The 15420-nt window shown below is 35.7% G+C and overlaps 1 protein-coding gene and 1 long non-coding RNA gene across 2 annotated transcripts; both read left to right on the top strand.

Moving 5' to 3' along the window:
• The first annotated feature begins 205 nt into the window (after nt 1-205).
• Nucleotides 206-8833, top strand: LOC124671030. Its single transcript, XM_047207472.1, has 19 exons — nt 206-307; nt 1242-1299; nt 1389-1439; nt 1541-1619; nt 1708-1870; nt 1984-2007; nt 2106-2192; nt 2275-2356; nt 5416-6101; nt 6204-6356; nt 6461-6628; nt 6741-6903; nt 7150-7299; nt 7437-7526; nt 7663-7861; nt 7996-8182; nt 8285-8389; nt 8491-8622; nt 8726-8833. Exons 1-19 carry the CDS (start codon nt 206-208, stop codon nt 8831-8833), a joined length of 2787 nt encoding a protein of 928 aa, XP_047063428.1.
• Nucleotides 8834-9805: 972 nt separating this feature from the next.
• Nucleotides 9806-11195, top strand: LOC124670590. The gene is made up of 2 exons (XR_006992576.1): nt 9806-9917; nt 10860-11195. It is a non-coding gene; the product is annotated as an uncharacterized LOC124670590 (long non-coding RNA).
• Nucleotides 11196-15420: the final 4225 nt, after the last annotated feature.

Raw genomic sequence — 15420 nt, 5'->3', positions numbered from 1 at the left:
TATCGAGTAAGTTACAGGCTACTAATCTGAGTGAAGAAAAGGAACTACAGCTATATATGCAGGCAACGCCGTCAGGTGAAAATTGAAATTTTATCAAAAAGGAGTAGTTGGATTAAGATCCTCAGGAAGTTGTACATTGTTTTCTGGGAAACGACGACCGACACCATCGATTCTTAACAGGGCGGTACCAAATCAGAATATACCTATGGATGGAGTCGCCGGTCCGGAGAGGGGTCGGGGGATCACGAAGGATGAGCGGAACCAAGCGGACTCGCCGGAGGAAAGGAAGAGCCGCGCCGGCGACACGGTAGGAGCTCGCCGCCACGCTAACCCTAGAGCTGCTGCTGGCTGCCGTGGTAGTAGGGACGGATCGACCGGGAGGAAGAGATTGATCTAACCCGCACATTTCAGATCCAACGACGTTTGCTCAACACATGACATTGTTTATGGGTTACATTGTATGCTGAGGCTGCTCAAAGTGAGGATATTGCGCCATCAAAAGCAGTAGCAGAGCAAAATGGGGCAGCTGTGAGAAAATCCGAAGTCGATCTGCCAACTCCTACCTCGAGAGATGAACTAGGTAATGAAGCGATACATTCAGGAAGTTTGTTTCCTGAATATGACGATTGGCCTACTGAAGGTATCAGTACATTACTCTTCATTTAGGAATTACTTAACATTAAGATAGATTGATATGGATATTCACTACTCTGCTTTTTGTTATGTTCATATCCAAACACCCTTGTGTGATATCTTATGAATATTATGCTAAAACTGGAATAATGTTCCGTCCGTCCCTATATACATGGCGTCCTTGTTCTTTGTGATTTAACTTTCACCAAACTACAACTCAGTGGCATAATCATTACAGCGTTTGTTTTTTTTCCTTTTAGGCATGGCTGGTTCCTACTACAACTCAGTCACACATTTAGATTTTAGCATAAATGGAACTGTTTAGACTGTAACAACCACAAGTCCAGAAGTACACCACATTCATGAGTAACAGTGTACAGTTTATGCGTAGCCATTTTATAGTGCAATATGCAAATGTTTAGATAGGGAAGTGCTTACATTGTTTTACATAAAAGACCTTATCTTGTCTTTTGACTTCCAGATTTGATTTGCATTTCGCTTCTTCAGTATAGAATATGTGAATTGATCTTGGAGTTTCCCATTTTACCTTCTGTTTCTTAATCTCAGTGATTCACGATTAAATCTTATTTGGTTTGTTAATCTGCCAGGCACATCATGACATGAGTTTGGCAGTTGAACTTTACAAGCCCAGTGTGGCAACCCTAGGTACCTTGGGACTAACATCCAAAGAGAGGCAATGTGATTATGTCGCCACATGGTACAGTTTGTTTATGTCCTGTGCTGAGGAACTGCAGCACGGTGTTGTGCTTTGGCAAGAACATTGTCATGGGAAAGTCTGTCACCAAGTAATTTCTGAAGGTACATATATTTTGAAGGATCAGTACTTCCATCATTTGTGTTACAGATGAGGATCAACCATAAACCCATTATTCTGTTGGTTGTATAGATGTTCATTGCTTTATTGCTCTGGGGAAGATCTACAGAGTTACAGATCTTGCATTTGACTCATTGTGGAGGTCAGGAAGGTACTTGGGGTGGGGAGCATGCAAAGTCAATTATACAGATGTCAAAGGTATGCCACTCTCTTTTTGAGTATTGTACTTGAATGTGCAGGTTGAGAACCTATAAGGGAGTAGCTAACTTTGACGATATCCTGGCACAGTCTTATGCTTTTATGGTGGCAAGAGGTGATCTGGTAATGGAAATTCCTGTAGAGAAGATCTTTTATGCACATAAGGCAATGATTTTCAGGTTCAACATTCAGGGCAAGCCAGTGGTGACTGCAACCCAGATGCTGGAGTCTATGATCAAATCTCCTCGCCCTACTTGAGCAGAAGTGACCGATGTTGCCAACGCAGTTCTTGATGGCACTGACTATGTCATGCTCAGTGGTTAGACAGCTACTGGGGCTTGGTTGGTTTGCTGCAGTTATTTTGTTGTTTCTGTCATACTCATGCAACTCAACTGTTGCTTTACTGAAAATACAAATGATTGAAACTTGTTCTCTCTAGCTGGCAAGTAATGGCATTGAGTGTGATCCTAATTCGTCACAGGAAGTTGATCATACAGTCAGAAAGCTTAAACCAGCATTCAGATATGTAAAATAACTTGCCAACGTTCTAATGTCAGATAGTCCTCTCAGTGCTCGCCGTATACTAAGTTTTGATTTCATTGCTGTAGGAAAGGTGGTTGCCAGCTAGGCGTGTCTGCGTGGTGTGGCGCAGGAAGATGGCTGGACGTGTCCACATGTGGTGCAGGAGAGGTCTGGGCCGAGGGCGCCCTCACGATATGGAAGACTAGAAGTAGCAACATAACGATATATTGACGAATGTATTTTTTTCAGTGTGTTCCAAATAATTTAAATGTAAAGATGCTATTTTAGTGGTGTCGTGCTTTATTTTCTTTGCTATTAAATATTTTGGACTTGTAATAAAAAAATATCGTGTGACTGAAGCTCTGTATAGCTTAACATAATATTTTGTTACCTATTTTTTGATAGTAATAATAAATAAATATAGTATGTTGCAATACTAATATTGTAGTTGTAATGTTGGTGTTACCATAGTTATAAAATGTGTTACCAGGGTATAAATCGTAGTGTTACAAAATATGGATATTATCTTACTAATTGTGCTATGAAGCTAAAAAATAATGTTAGTGGTTATGTTACTACAGTTGCAGAAATATGTTACCACAAATGTTCAACGTCTACGAAAATATGTTATTGCCGATGTTACTATAGTTAGAAAAATGTGTTACTGGCCCACTTAGTAACACAAAATTTGCATGTTACTATATTATAAATTGTAACACAATATCGAACATATGGTAACAATTATTATGTGTGACTGGGGACACCACTTAGTAACACGATCTAATGGAACACATATCAAAATATGTTACTAGATGGCTTAGTAACACTGTTTTGGACCTGTGGTAACACAAGATGGTGTTACAAAAGCTCTGCCCTGTTGTAGTGATTGCACAGTTGGTAATGTATGCTCTCTCCTTGCATCTGATGTGAAATACATTCTCGCCGATCATTCTGGATCGAAAGTCTGGACCGTGACCAGCATGACATTTGTTCTCTGGTATGATGCCTTTAGAAATGTTATGTTTAGATTACTGTCTTTGCGAGGTACTGTTTTTACCATTTTTATTGAAATGATGTGCCACATGGATGCTCATACAAGGGAGGTTCTGAAAGTATTCCGAATGGATGGCCAGGTTGAGTCAGCTCAGCTAGAGACACCGGTCATGCCAGAGCAACCCATGGAGGAAGTAGAGGTCAAAGTTAAATCATCGAAGAAGGATAAGTCCCAGGGTGGTTCTTTGGACTTCTTCCAGAAATCTAGGAATGCCTTAATGGGAGCAGTCGATGCGGTGCGTCAGGTCGCAACAAAGGGGACATGACGAATTGCATGGAAAGAACGAGTGCCACCAAGTTTTTTGCATGCATCAAGGAGATTTGAGGTTTGTTTAATCCTTGATTGGATGACTTTATTGTGATAGTGGCGTCCTCACACCCAAGCAAATGCAGATATTTGCAGGCATCAATTAGATCGGTAGGTAAGCTAAAAGCATGTGCCTGAAGATAATGTAAAATTTATATGTTAGGTTTTTATACGTAGTGTCGTTCGATGATTTAGAAATTCAAAGAATGCATATCTTGATTAGTCAAAAAATATAACTGTTTTTCTCTTTATCGCTAAATGCTCACTTTCTTGCATTCTTTATGGACACATGTGAACATACATATGAGTCAATGATTAGAGTTGAGCGTGTGGACAAAGGTGGTTTCATTGAAGTTTTTTTTCTTGCATTCTTTATGGACACATGTACACATAAGGATGAGCCGATGATTAGAGTTGAGCCATAGTGTGGACAAAGGTGATTCCATTGAAGTTCTTTGCCAGAAGAAATATGTGCTGTAAGAAAATGTGTATCCAATATGTTGTGAGGATGAGATGTAAAATAAAACTGCACATATTCTCTTAAATATATGTATCACCCGATTTAAATAGATATTATGCATTTTGAACACACAAAAAGAAATGCTATTTAGCAACGAAACTATCCACATTTCTTCCAGATTCTAGAAGGTTGCCATACATGTGTATTCATCATTTTAGTTTTTCGTTTTCTCTTCTAACATTTTTCTGATTTTTTTTACCTTGTTGGAGTACAGTTGCTAAATAGTTAATTAATTTGATTAGTTCGATATGTGCATTTCGATGACACAAATATAAATTATCTTAAAAATATTTTACCAAATGATGTGTTTATTGGACCGACTCATAACGGAGCACTTAGTGGTTGAGCTTCGCTCGAGTGACGGTCTCAAACATAATATTGAAAAAGGACAAGGCTCATCATGCATCCGATAGCTTTGTTATGTGAATTTCATATTTTAATAATATTTTTGTTAGCTTATATACATCGTTACCCGTGGCAACGCACGGGCATATTTACTAGTTACTAGTCTCTACTACTTAAAAAGAAGGAACGTGTTCCCCTTCTCCCCCAACTTTCGTCGTCCTTCATCGCTCTAGATTTTCCCTAGACTTTTTGCGTGGACAGCTACTGTCCAGTATCTTGCGCCCATGGCAAATCCATTTCTAGTGCACGTGGTAGTTTTCTTTAGCATCACCGGTGGTATCTTACGTATAGGTTTGATCTGTTTTGAATTTGGATTTTGCTATGGTTAGGACTAAAATGTATCTAGTTGTTTTCTGCTTTTGAAGATGGATTTGTTATGGTTAGGAATAGCATGATGCAGCTTTCTCAGGAATGGCATCTAGAATCAGAACTTTTTTATTATGAAATGCTATGGTTAGGAACGACATGGTATAGTTTTATTCATCTTGAAAACTATATAGACCTGGAACACCAACTTCTTTTTTGGGGTAGTTTTCGTTACTTGCTAAATTCCAATTTCCATGTTAATTTTAACAGGTCGTCCACACCTCTTACTGTTTGTGCTGAATACGTGTTTGATTTTTTGAAACTAACCTATGATTATTTAGTTTGGTTCATACGAAATCACATGTGCATTTCTCTTCTGTTTTTAGTATTATTCTTTAGATTCAGTTCGCTCAAGTAAGTCATTACGATGCATGGTTCATACAGTAGAGAAACCCATGCGAAAATTACACTTCTCCTTTTTAATGATTTTCTGTATTACATGTAGAATATTTTATGCAAATTTTTTTTTTTTGGTAAGTCCAGGACTCTTTTTTCTGATTGTCCATACCAGCTTTTTCTATACTTTTTAGCTAATATTTTTGTTGTTTCTTTTGTTTCTATTTTTCTTTTTTGTAGTCAATGTTCTTGATGTTGTTCAACCATGCAAACCTAGCATACAATCTAGGTTTTCTACGCTCAGATTCATGAAAATAGTGAAGAAATTCAATCCAATCCAGAGATCCTTCATTTCCAAGTATAATTTGGATAATCTGGCTATGCTACCCGATCACTTAATGATTCCTATGCATCTTCTTGAGTGGCTTGTTAGCAAAACTTCTAATGATGGATCGAAGTACTTTCAGCACGAGAACAAATCTATTCACTTCAACAAGGAAATGGTAGACAAGGTTTTCGGTTTTCCAGGTGGGACCAAGCAATTTCTGTTGGAAAGCTCCGATCCTGAAATAAACAGAGAGGTTGATGAGATATGTGATCAGTACCTCCAAGGGAAGAAGAAAATATCTGTGCTGAACGTGGAATCTGTGTTGCTTGGTTCTAACAATGAGGTTGTTTTCATTAGGAGCTTCTTGCTTTTATTCATCACAACAGTTCTGTGCCCTTCAACATACAACTTTGTGAACCCCAAATATCTCTTCTCTCTGAGAGACAGCGACATCAAAGAAGTATATAATCTTGATTTTGCCTCCCTCTGCCTGAACAATCTGTGGAATGAGATGAATTCTTGGAAAACAAAGGTTCTGCAAGACCAAAGTAATTCAAACAGGATATTATGGATCGGTGGCTGTTTACCTTTGATTGCAGTAAGTGCTAATTTTGCATTCCGTATCTTATTTAATAATATTTGTAAATATCTTACTATAATCTTCTTATGTCTCCTCTTCTTTTTGTTGTCGTTTGCCTAGATTGTATACATGGATTTCCTTGATTTTGATGGCACCGTTGGTCCTCTTGATTATCATCTGCCTAGAATGTCACATATAAAGAATGAAGACTTTCTTCATGTAGTGAAATCAGACCGTAACATGATTTCAGAAAAATCATATGGAGTCCTACCAGTACGTGTTTGGTTGTTGAATCATTATTTTTCCAATTAATTTCCTTGTTTCCATCCTATTTTTTTTCAACATATGTTGTTAACTAAGTTCATATTTTTATGCAGCATCGGGACATCTCTCTTACTCCATATAATGATGCGTTAGCAATTATTCCAGTTGTAGTAGAACCTGATTCAGTTGTTGCAGTGGTTGATGATATTACAACAGATCTTGTAGAACCTACTGATGAAGACGTTGTTCACAATGTTCAAGACACAATGTTCAGCACACCAGTATGTCCCCAATTCTTTTTTTTGTATCTTTCTTTTTTTAAATTACAGGGTTCCTAATTTACTTATTGCAAAAAAATGAAATCCTAATTTATATCTTTTTTGTTCTTTCCAGATTTATATCTCTGATCCACAAGTTGAAGTTGATAGTCTTGGGTCCCACACCATTGAGGGTGAGGATTGGTTATATTCTGCTGATTCTGATTCTGCTCAGATTAGGAGTTTCGACAGAGCTGTTGAACAAGATATAATTGGACTTGGCGAGAACTATAATGAAGGTATGAATTGTTATGCTTACGGATTATTCATTGCTTCTTTTTCTCTAATGCTTATTTGCTTCTTTTCATCTTAATAGTTAAGAACATCATTTTTCTTTTTTACAAGTCTTTTTTTGTATGTTTTGCAAGTTTGTGTTCAAATGTATTAAAGTAGAAACTTTCTTACTGTGTTAAAATAAATTATACAAGATTTGTTTCTCCTCGTATATGACTTTTTTGAGATGTCTTCAAACAATGGGCTCACAGCAAGGAACATTGGAGGAATTCATGATATTGGTGATGGATTACTCAACATTGCTATCTCTTACGCTCAAGTTTCTGATAGCTCAGTAGAAGAGATAGCTGAAGGATTTGTTTCAAAAACCTACTCAGATACTCCAGTACTGTCCACCCTAGGTATGTATTAAGTACTGTCCACCCTTGGCATGTATTAAGTATTCAATTTTTTACCTTCAAAGGGAGTATGTTTTCTATATTTTTTATATATGGTTAGAGGATGCATATCAGCATGCTAATAATTTATTAACACACAGGCACTGCAAGTAATGAATTTGATGATGGAGTAGGATTTTCCATGTCTTCCAACCAACCTACTGTCATCAGAGCAGTGGAACCATCTGCAGGTAACATTTTTTTAAATATGAATGGTTTCTTATCTATACATTTTATATAAGACATCCATTTTGGTTCTTTTTTCATTATCTATACATTTTTAGTTTTTTCAATTTATATGATATTTTCTTTATTTTTTTCCATTAGGGAATGCAAACAACTTCCTGAACTTATTCCCTCCAACTGAAACCGATCATAGCAGTTTCGACAAGAGGAATAGGAAAAAGAGAGCTGCGAAAGCAACATCTCCTGAGAAGGTCATGTCAGATATAATTATAGATTCCTACATTCTATCTTTCCATAATGATCATCTGAGAAGGAACAGATTCAAGAAAGCAAATCCTTCGTAAGCCTATCTATACATGTTTTACCATTTGTTTTCTCTCTTTTTTACTTGTTGTTTTTCCGAAGAAGTCACTACACTTTAATCTAGTAACTTTCTTTTTCCTGGTGTTTTCCTTTTTGTTTTCTATCTGACAGTCCAATTGTAGTCGAGATTGGTCGTTACTCTGTAACATATACCAATTTCTTCAACTCATTTAAAGCCAATGGTGATGTAAATGGAGATACTATGTCAGTGTATGCTCAAATCTACAACGACCAAGCTAGATATGATGCATTGTCGAAACCATATCTGAAAAAGTTCATGTTTGCGCCTCAATTCACTGTGAGCTACTAACCCAACTTTTTTTTCCAGGTTTTTTCATACATTCATCTATCTGATATGTATTCAATCACTTACCTACCCATTTTTTTTATTCAAACACAGGACATGTTGATGCAAGATCCAAGTGCATTTGACAAGGATTTCGTTATCCGAGAATTCAGATGGGTCATCAATTATTTAGGATTTGACATTTCAACAATGGACATCGTAATGAACCTTTTCCAAAACTTTGAACATGTTCCTTTTCATATGACACATGACTTCACTTATTTTCTTTATTTTTTTTCTTTTTTATTATTATGATGCAGTTGCACTTCCCAAGAGTTGATTCCAAAAAATGGGTTCTAGTAGCTGTTAATCCACTTTATGAGACAATGAATTTCTTCGATCCTACTTCTTCAACAGCAAAAGAAAACCAAGATGAATTGATGAGGAATATGGTACATTTTCCTCACATTTTTTAAAAATGTTTTCCATGTATAATAATTTTTGCAAGTTATTTTTAACTATCCATTTAATATTCCTTCTTTTTTACATATGTAGGCATGTAATCTGAATACAGTCTGCAAAGAACTCAACATTATTGGGAAGGATATTGAAAAGTTCAAGAAACCAAAGTCCCAAAATTACACCTGTAGTGCACTGATGTGAGTTTTCTTCTGCTTACATATTTCCCTGGTCCTTACACATGTATCCATAATGTTTTTTCTTCCAAATCCAGATTTGTTTTAAGTTTCCTGATTCCTGACTCATTTACTTTTATTATTTGTAGGCATGAAAGCGGAATCTACACGATGCTCTATGCGGAAAATTGGCATGGAAAATTTATGAAATCTTTCACCAAAGTACACGTTCACCTATTCTATCAATTTGTCATTTATTATAATAGTTTTTATACATGAACTTATGACGCAAACTTCCTTTTATATAGTTTCCTATATAATTTAGAGTAAAAAAGAAATATTTTATATAGTTCGGCAACACATTTCCTAATTAGACACAATCTGTTTTTATACGCACAAGCATTTAGTCTTCTTTTTTCCAGTATATAGGCAAACTTTTGAATGCATCATTTCCTTCATTTTCTTGGAATTTTCTCGCGTAATATAGGCCCAGTAGGAGTCGGACGTCTTTTTTTATGATCATATGTCAAATTAAATTCAATTATGCTCCTGCAAACTCAGTAACTGAAAGTATGTTTATATGATCTTTTTCTTCTTTTTATACTGATCAAGACCAGTAACAATGATTCTTGTTTTGCTCCCTCAGTTCAGTAGCTGAGTTTTCTTTAAATCATTTTATCTGGATAGAATTTTTGCTCACAAAAGAATGAGTAGCTCAATAATGCGACTAGCTTCGTTTTTTATAGGCTGAGCTTTTGATTTTGTTGGAACCGGCTTTTCCAAAACTTCAGGGTGTGTGTTAGCACTTCGTCTTTTTTCCAGCATGTTTTATTCTTCTGTAGTCCTGTGTTGGGGAACTATTTAAAATATTTTTCTTTTTATTCTAATTTATATGTTTTCTAATCTATTTTATTTTTTTATCAATTTTTATTCTGCTAAAATACATTTTTTAAATATGAATTTTTGGAACTAACACTTATCTGTTTTCTGATTCTTTTGTAGGAAATTGTTCCACACTTTAGGATGCTGAAAGCATATGACATGTTTTATTGTATTCAGAACAAGGTTGCTAATCAACACTTTGAGAAAACCAGGAAAAGAAAGCGTTAGCGGTTAGTGCTGTCATGAATTCTTTTTTTCAATTATCATATGTTTTGGGTACAAAGTAATTCCTGAAAAGGATTAAATACGATTGTTGAACGGAAGTGTATAAACTATGAAGAGGTTGAACGGAACAATATTTTCGCTGATGCATAATACAGTATTTGTTTTGGGATTCTTTGCTGGATGTTTTATGGTTTTGATTTTCATGTGGCCAAAGAACATTTTCTTCGTTATAGGAAAGTCTTTGTGAATATCATACTGAACAAGAAAATTATATTGCTCCCCTGCTAAAGAATCAAGAATCATTCCGCTAGTTCCCAGTTGTTTCATTCTCCACACTTCTAGATGATAGGTGGAATTCATGCCCCACATAGTAGGAACTGTTGATGCAAACTTGGCCCTCCTCATGCCTGACAAAGATAACATGAACTATGAAACAGATATTGAATTGTAGCTCACTTTGCTGTCTTTAATCCACTCATTTATTATTATACGAGAACTAAATATGTGATATTCAGTTGTCAGGCACATCATGGCAACTATCTAGTTGAATCCATTCGTTGAAATGCGGGGACGGATAACACTCCATTTTATAGATACATGTTATTTTATAGCACGCATGGTCAAACTACAAAGGTTGGCCTCTAATACACACAACACTACATCACTATTCAGATTTGTCACATCAAGGAGGTAAAAATATGTATCTTGAAAACGTTTCGGGACAACTAAGCTGGTCCAGATCAATATATACATCCTCTGTATTCTATAGCACGCATGGTCGAGCAATAACGATGGGTTGTCAACGACAAACGGACCACACTAAAATAGATGCCATGTTTATTTTTTAACACAACAGTAGACGTTTTCATTTTTTTTTTAATGCATCGTATGTTTGGATACAATGGAATACTTTTTTCTGATTTTTTTTTTCTTAATGTTGAATGCAGGGGCAGCGCCAGTTCACTGGGGATGGTCTTTCAAATGAAAGTCTATGCAATATCTATCGAGGGGGCCATGTCCAGTGATGACATTTAATTGGAAACTTTTTTGGCATAGACAAATTTTACAGATTGTAACAAAACAATAACAATCCGACTGCGTGTACAATCAGTTTTATTACTGATTCTCTACATGTTTCTCAGGTTCATACATATTCCTTCTGTTGTAATGAATATGAAACAGTGTACTGTTTTAGAGTGGCCATAGCTATATAGGAAACTGATAGTGGTCCAGACATCATTCAAATGGTTTTATCCCAAATTGGAAAGCATGTTAAGAATTCATTATAATGGTTTTATTTTTTCTCTACCATGTTTTTGCAAAACAATTCTTTAAATGTTAGATGTAGTAAATTGTTCATGTCAAAATAATCAATTGTCCATGAGAAATGAGTTTTAATACTAGCATAGTTTTCTCACTGAGCTTTTTTTATATTCAAGGTAGGAAATCGTTCATGCCAAGAATCGTTCATGGTTGAATCTTTGTTAAAGGTAGGAAACCGTTCGTGTCAAGAAACCGTTCATGCAAAGAAACCGTTCATGATTTAATTTTATTGTACAAGGTAGGAACCGTTAATGCCAAAAATCCGTGCATGCCAAGAATCCGCTCATGCCTTTTATTTTTATGTTCAAGCGACGAAACCGTTCATACCCAACAATCCGTTCATGGTTGTATTTTTGTTCAAGGAAGGAAATCGTTAATGCCAAGAATCCGTTCATTCGAAGAATCCGTTCATGTTTTTTTTAATGTTCAAGCTATGAAACTATTCATACAAACAATCCGTTCATGGTTGTATTTTTGTTTTAGGTAGGAAACAGTTCATACCAAGATTCCGTTCATGCCACGAATTCGTTCATGCCACGAATCCGTTCATGCTTTTTATTTTTATGTTCAAGCTACGAAACCGTTCATACAAACAAACCGTTCATAGGTTGTATTTAGGAACGGGTAGAAAACTGTTTCATACAAACAATCCGTTATGGTTGTATTTTTGTTCAAGGAAGGAAACCGTTAATGCCAAGAATCCGTTCATGCCACGAATTCGTTCATGCCACGAATCCGTTCATGCTTTTTTATTTTTATGTTCAAGCTACGAAACCGTTCATACAAACAATCCGTTCATAGGTTGTATTTTTGTTCAAGGTAGAAACAATTCATACCAACAATCCGTTCATGGTTGAATTTTTGTTCAAGGAAGGAAACCGTTAATGCCAAGAATCCGTTCATGGTTGAATCTTTGTTAAAGGTAGAAAACCTTTCATGCCAAGAAACCGTTCATGCCAAGAAACCGTTAATGTTTTAATTTTACTCTTTGATTTTTTGGTTTTCTGAGAAATGCACTATTTAAACTTTGAACAAATAATACTCCTACTAGAATAGTTTTCTCACTGTAGCATAGTTTCTCAAATGCCTCTGAAAACATAGAATAATTTGCTTCAATTTTTATGTTCATGGTTGAATTTTTGTTCAAGGAAGGAATTTTTTCATGATTATAGTCCCTTCATTCAATTATTTTTATATGTTCAATGTAGGAAACCGTTAATGCTAAGAATCCGTTCAAGCAAAAGAATCCGTTCATGCTTTTTTATTTTTATGTTCAAGTGACAAAACCGTTCATATTAACAATCCGTTCATGCTTGTATTTTTTTTCAAGGTAGGAAACGGTTCATGCCAAAAATCCGTTCATGTAACAATCCATTCATGCTTTTTTTATATTCAAGGTAGGAAATCGTTCATGCCAAGAATCTTTTTCATGGTTGAATCTTTGTTAAAGATAGGAAACCGTTCGTGTCAAGAAACCGTTCATGCAAAGGAACCGTTCATGATTTAATTTTATTGTACAAGGTAGGAAACCGTTAATGCCAAAAATCCGTTCATGCCAAGAATCCGCTCATGCCTTTTATTTTTATGTTCAATCGACGAAACCGTTCATACCAACAATCCGTTCATGGTTGTATTTTTGTTCAAGGAATGAAACCGTTAATACCAAGAATCCGTTCATTCGAAGAATCCGTTCATGTTTTTTTTTATGTTCAAGCTATGAAACCGTTCATACCAACAATCCGTTTATGGTTGTATTTTTTGTTCAAGGGAGGAAACCGTTAATCCCAAGAATCCGTTCATGCAAAGAAAACGTTCATGATTTAATTTTATTTGTACAAGGTAGGAAACTGTTAATGCCAAAAATCCGTTCATGCCAAGAATCCGCTCATGCCTTTTATTTTTATGTTCAAGCGACGAAACCGTTCATACCAACAATCCGTTCATGGTTGTATTTTTTGTTCAAGGAATGAAACCGTTAATGCCAAGAATCCGTTCATGCTTCAATTCTTATGTTCATGGTTGAATTTTTGTTTCAAGGAAGGAATTTTTTCATGATTATAGTCCCTTCATTCAATTATTTTTATATGTTCAAGGTAGGAAACCGTTAATGCTAAGAATCCATTCAAGCAAAGAATCCGTTCAAGCAAAGAATCCGTTCATGCTTTTTTATTTTTATGTTCAAGTGACAAAACCGTTCATACCAACAATCCGTTCATGGTTGTATTTTTTTTCAAGGTAGGAAACTGTTCATGCCAAGAATCCGTTCATGTAACAATCCGTTCATGCTTTTTTTATATTTAAGGTAGGAAATCGTTCATGCCAAGAATCTTTTTCATGGTTGAATCGTTAAAGGTAGGAAATCGTTCATGCCAAGAATCGTTAAAGGTAGGAAACCGTTCGTGTCAAGAAACCGTTCATGCAAAAGGAACCGTTCATGATTTAATTTTATTGTACAAGGTAGGAAACCGTTAATGCCAAAAATCCGTTCATGCCAAGAATTCGCTCATGCTTTTTATTTTTATGTTCAATCGACGAAACCGTTCATACAATATAAAAAAACCGTTCATACCAACAATCCGTTCATGGTTGTATTTTTGTTCAAGGAATGAAACCGTTAATACCAAGAATCCGTTCATTCGAAGAATCCGTTCATGTTTTTTTTTATGTTCAAGCTATGAAACCGTTCATACCAACAATCCGTTTATGGTTGTATTTTTTGTTCAAGGGAGGAAACCGTTAATGCCAAGAATCCGTTCATGCAAAGAAAACGTTCATGATTTAATTTTATTTGTACAAGGTAGGAAACTGTTAATGCCAAAAATCGGTTCATGCCAAGAATCCGCTCATGCCTTTAATTTTTATGTTCAAGCGACGAAAACCGTTCATACCAACAATCCGTTCATGGTTGTATTTTTTGTTCAAGGAATGAAACCGTTAATGCCAAGAATCCGTTCATGCTTCAATTCTTATGTTCATGGTTGAATTTTTGTTTCAAGGAAGGAATTTTTTCATGATTATAGTCCCTTCATTCAATTATTTTTATATGTTCAAGGTAGGAAACCGTTAATGCTAAGAATCCGTTCAAGCAAAGAATCCGTTCATGCTTTTTATTTTTATGTTCAGGTGACAAAACCGTTCATACCAACAATCCGTTCATGGTTATATTTTTTTTCAAGGTAGGAAACCGTTCATGCCAAGAATCCGTTCATGTAACAATCCGTTCATGCTTTTTTTATATTCAAGGTAGGAAATCGTTCATGCCAAGAATCTTTTTCATGGTTGAATCGTTAAAGGTAGGAAATCGTTCATGCCAAGAATCGTTAAAGGTAGGAAACCGTTCGTGTCAAGAAACCGTTCATGCAAAGGAACCGTTCATGATTTAATTTTACTTGTACAAGGTAGGAAACCGTTAATGCCAAAAATCTTGGCATGAGCGGATTTTTGGCATTAAATTCAAGGTTAATGCCAAGAATCCGTTCATGCTTCAATTCTTATGTTCATGGTTGAATTTTTGTTTCAAGGAAGGAATTTTTTCATGATTATAGTCCCTTCATTCAATTATTTTTATATGTTCAAGGTAGGAAACCGTTAATGCTAAGAATCCGTTCAAGCAAAGAATCCGTTCATGCTTTTTTTTTATTCAAGGTAGGAAATCGTTCATGACAAGAATCTTTTTCATGGTTGAATCGTTAAAGGTAGGAAATTGTTCATGCCAAGAATCGTTAAAGGTAGGAAACCGTTCGTGTCAAGAAACCGTTCATGCAAAGGAACCTTTCATGATTTAATTTTATTGTACAAGGTAGGAAACCGTTAATGCCAAAAATCCGTTCATGCCAAGAACCCGCTCATGCCTTTTATTTTTATGTTCAATCGACGAAACCGTTCATACCAACAATCCGTTCATGGTTGTATTTTTGTTCAAGGAATGAAACCGTTAATACCAAGAATCCGTTCATTCGAAGAATCCGTTCATGTTTTTTTTTATGTTCAAGCTATGAAACCGTTCATACCAACAATCCGTTTATGGTTGTATTTTTTGTTCAAGGGAGGAAACCGTTAATGCCAAGAATCCGTTCATGCAAAGAGAACGTTCATGATTTAATTTTATTGTACAAGGTAGGAAACTGTTAATGCCAAAAATCCGTTCATGCCAAGAATCCGCTCATGCCTTTTATTTTTATGTTC

This window comes from Lolium rigidum, chromosome 7 (genome assembly GCF_022539505.1).
Source record: "Lolium rigidum isolate FL_2022 chromosome 7, APGP_CSIRO_Lrig_0.1, whole genome shotgun sequence".
NCBI classification, from domain to species: Eukaryota; Viridiplantae; Streptophyta; class Magnoliopsida; order Poales; family Poaceae; genus Lolium; species Lolium rigidum.
Note: the sequence above shows the minus strand (reverse complement) of the source record. Positions and strands in the feature narration are given on the sequence as shown.

Bases quoted from the DNA above. Each gene is read 5' to 3' on its own strand.
- LOC124671030 (XM_047207472.1), top strand. From the start codon at position 206: ATGGATGGAGTCGCCGGTCCGGAGAGGGGTCGGGGGATCACGAAGGAT. The intron at 8,390-8,490 runs GTAATGAACCTT...ATTATGATGCAG, and splicing joins ACATTTCAACAATGGACATC to TTGCACTTCCCAAGAGTTGA. The intron at 8,623-8,725 runs GTACATTTTCCT...TTACATATGTAG, and splicing joins ATGAATTGATGAGGAATATG to GCATGTAATCTGAATACAGT.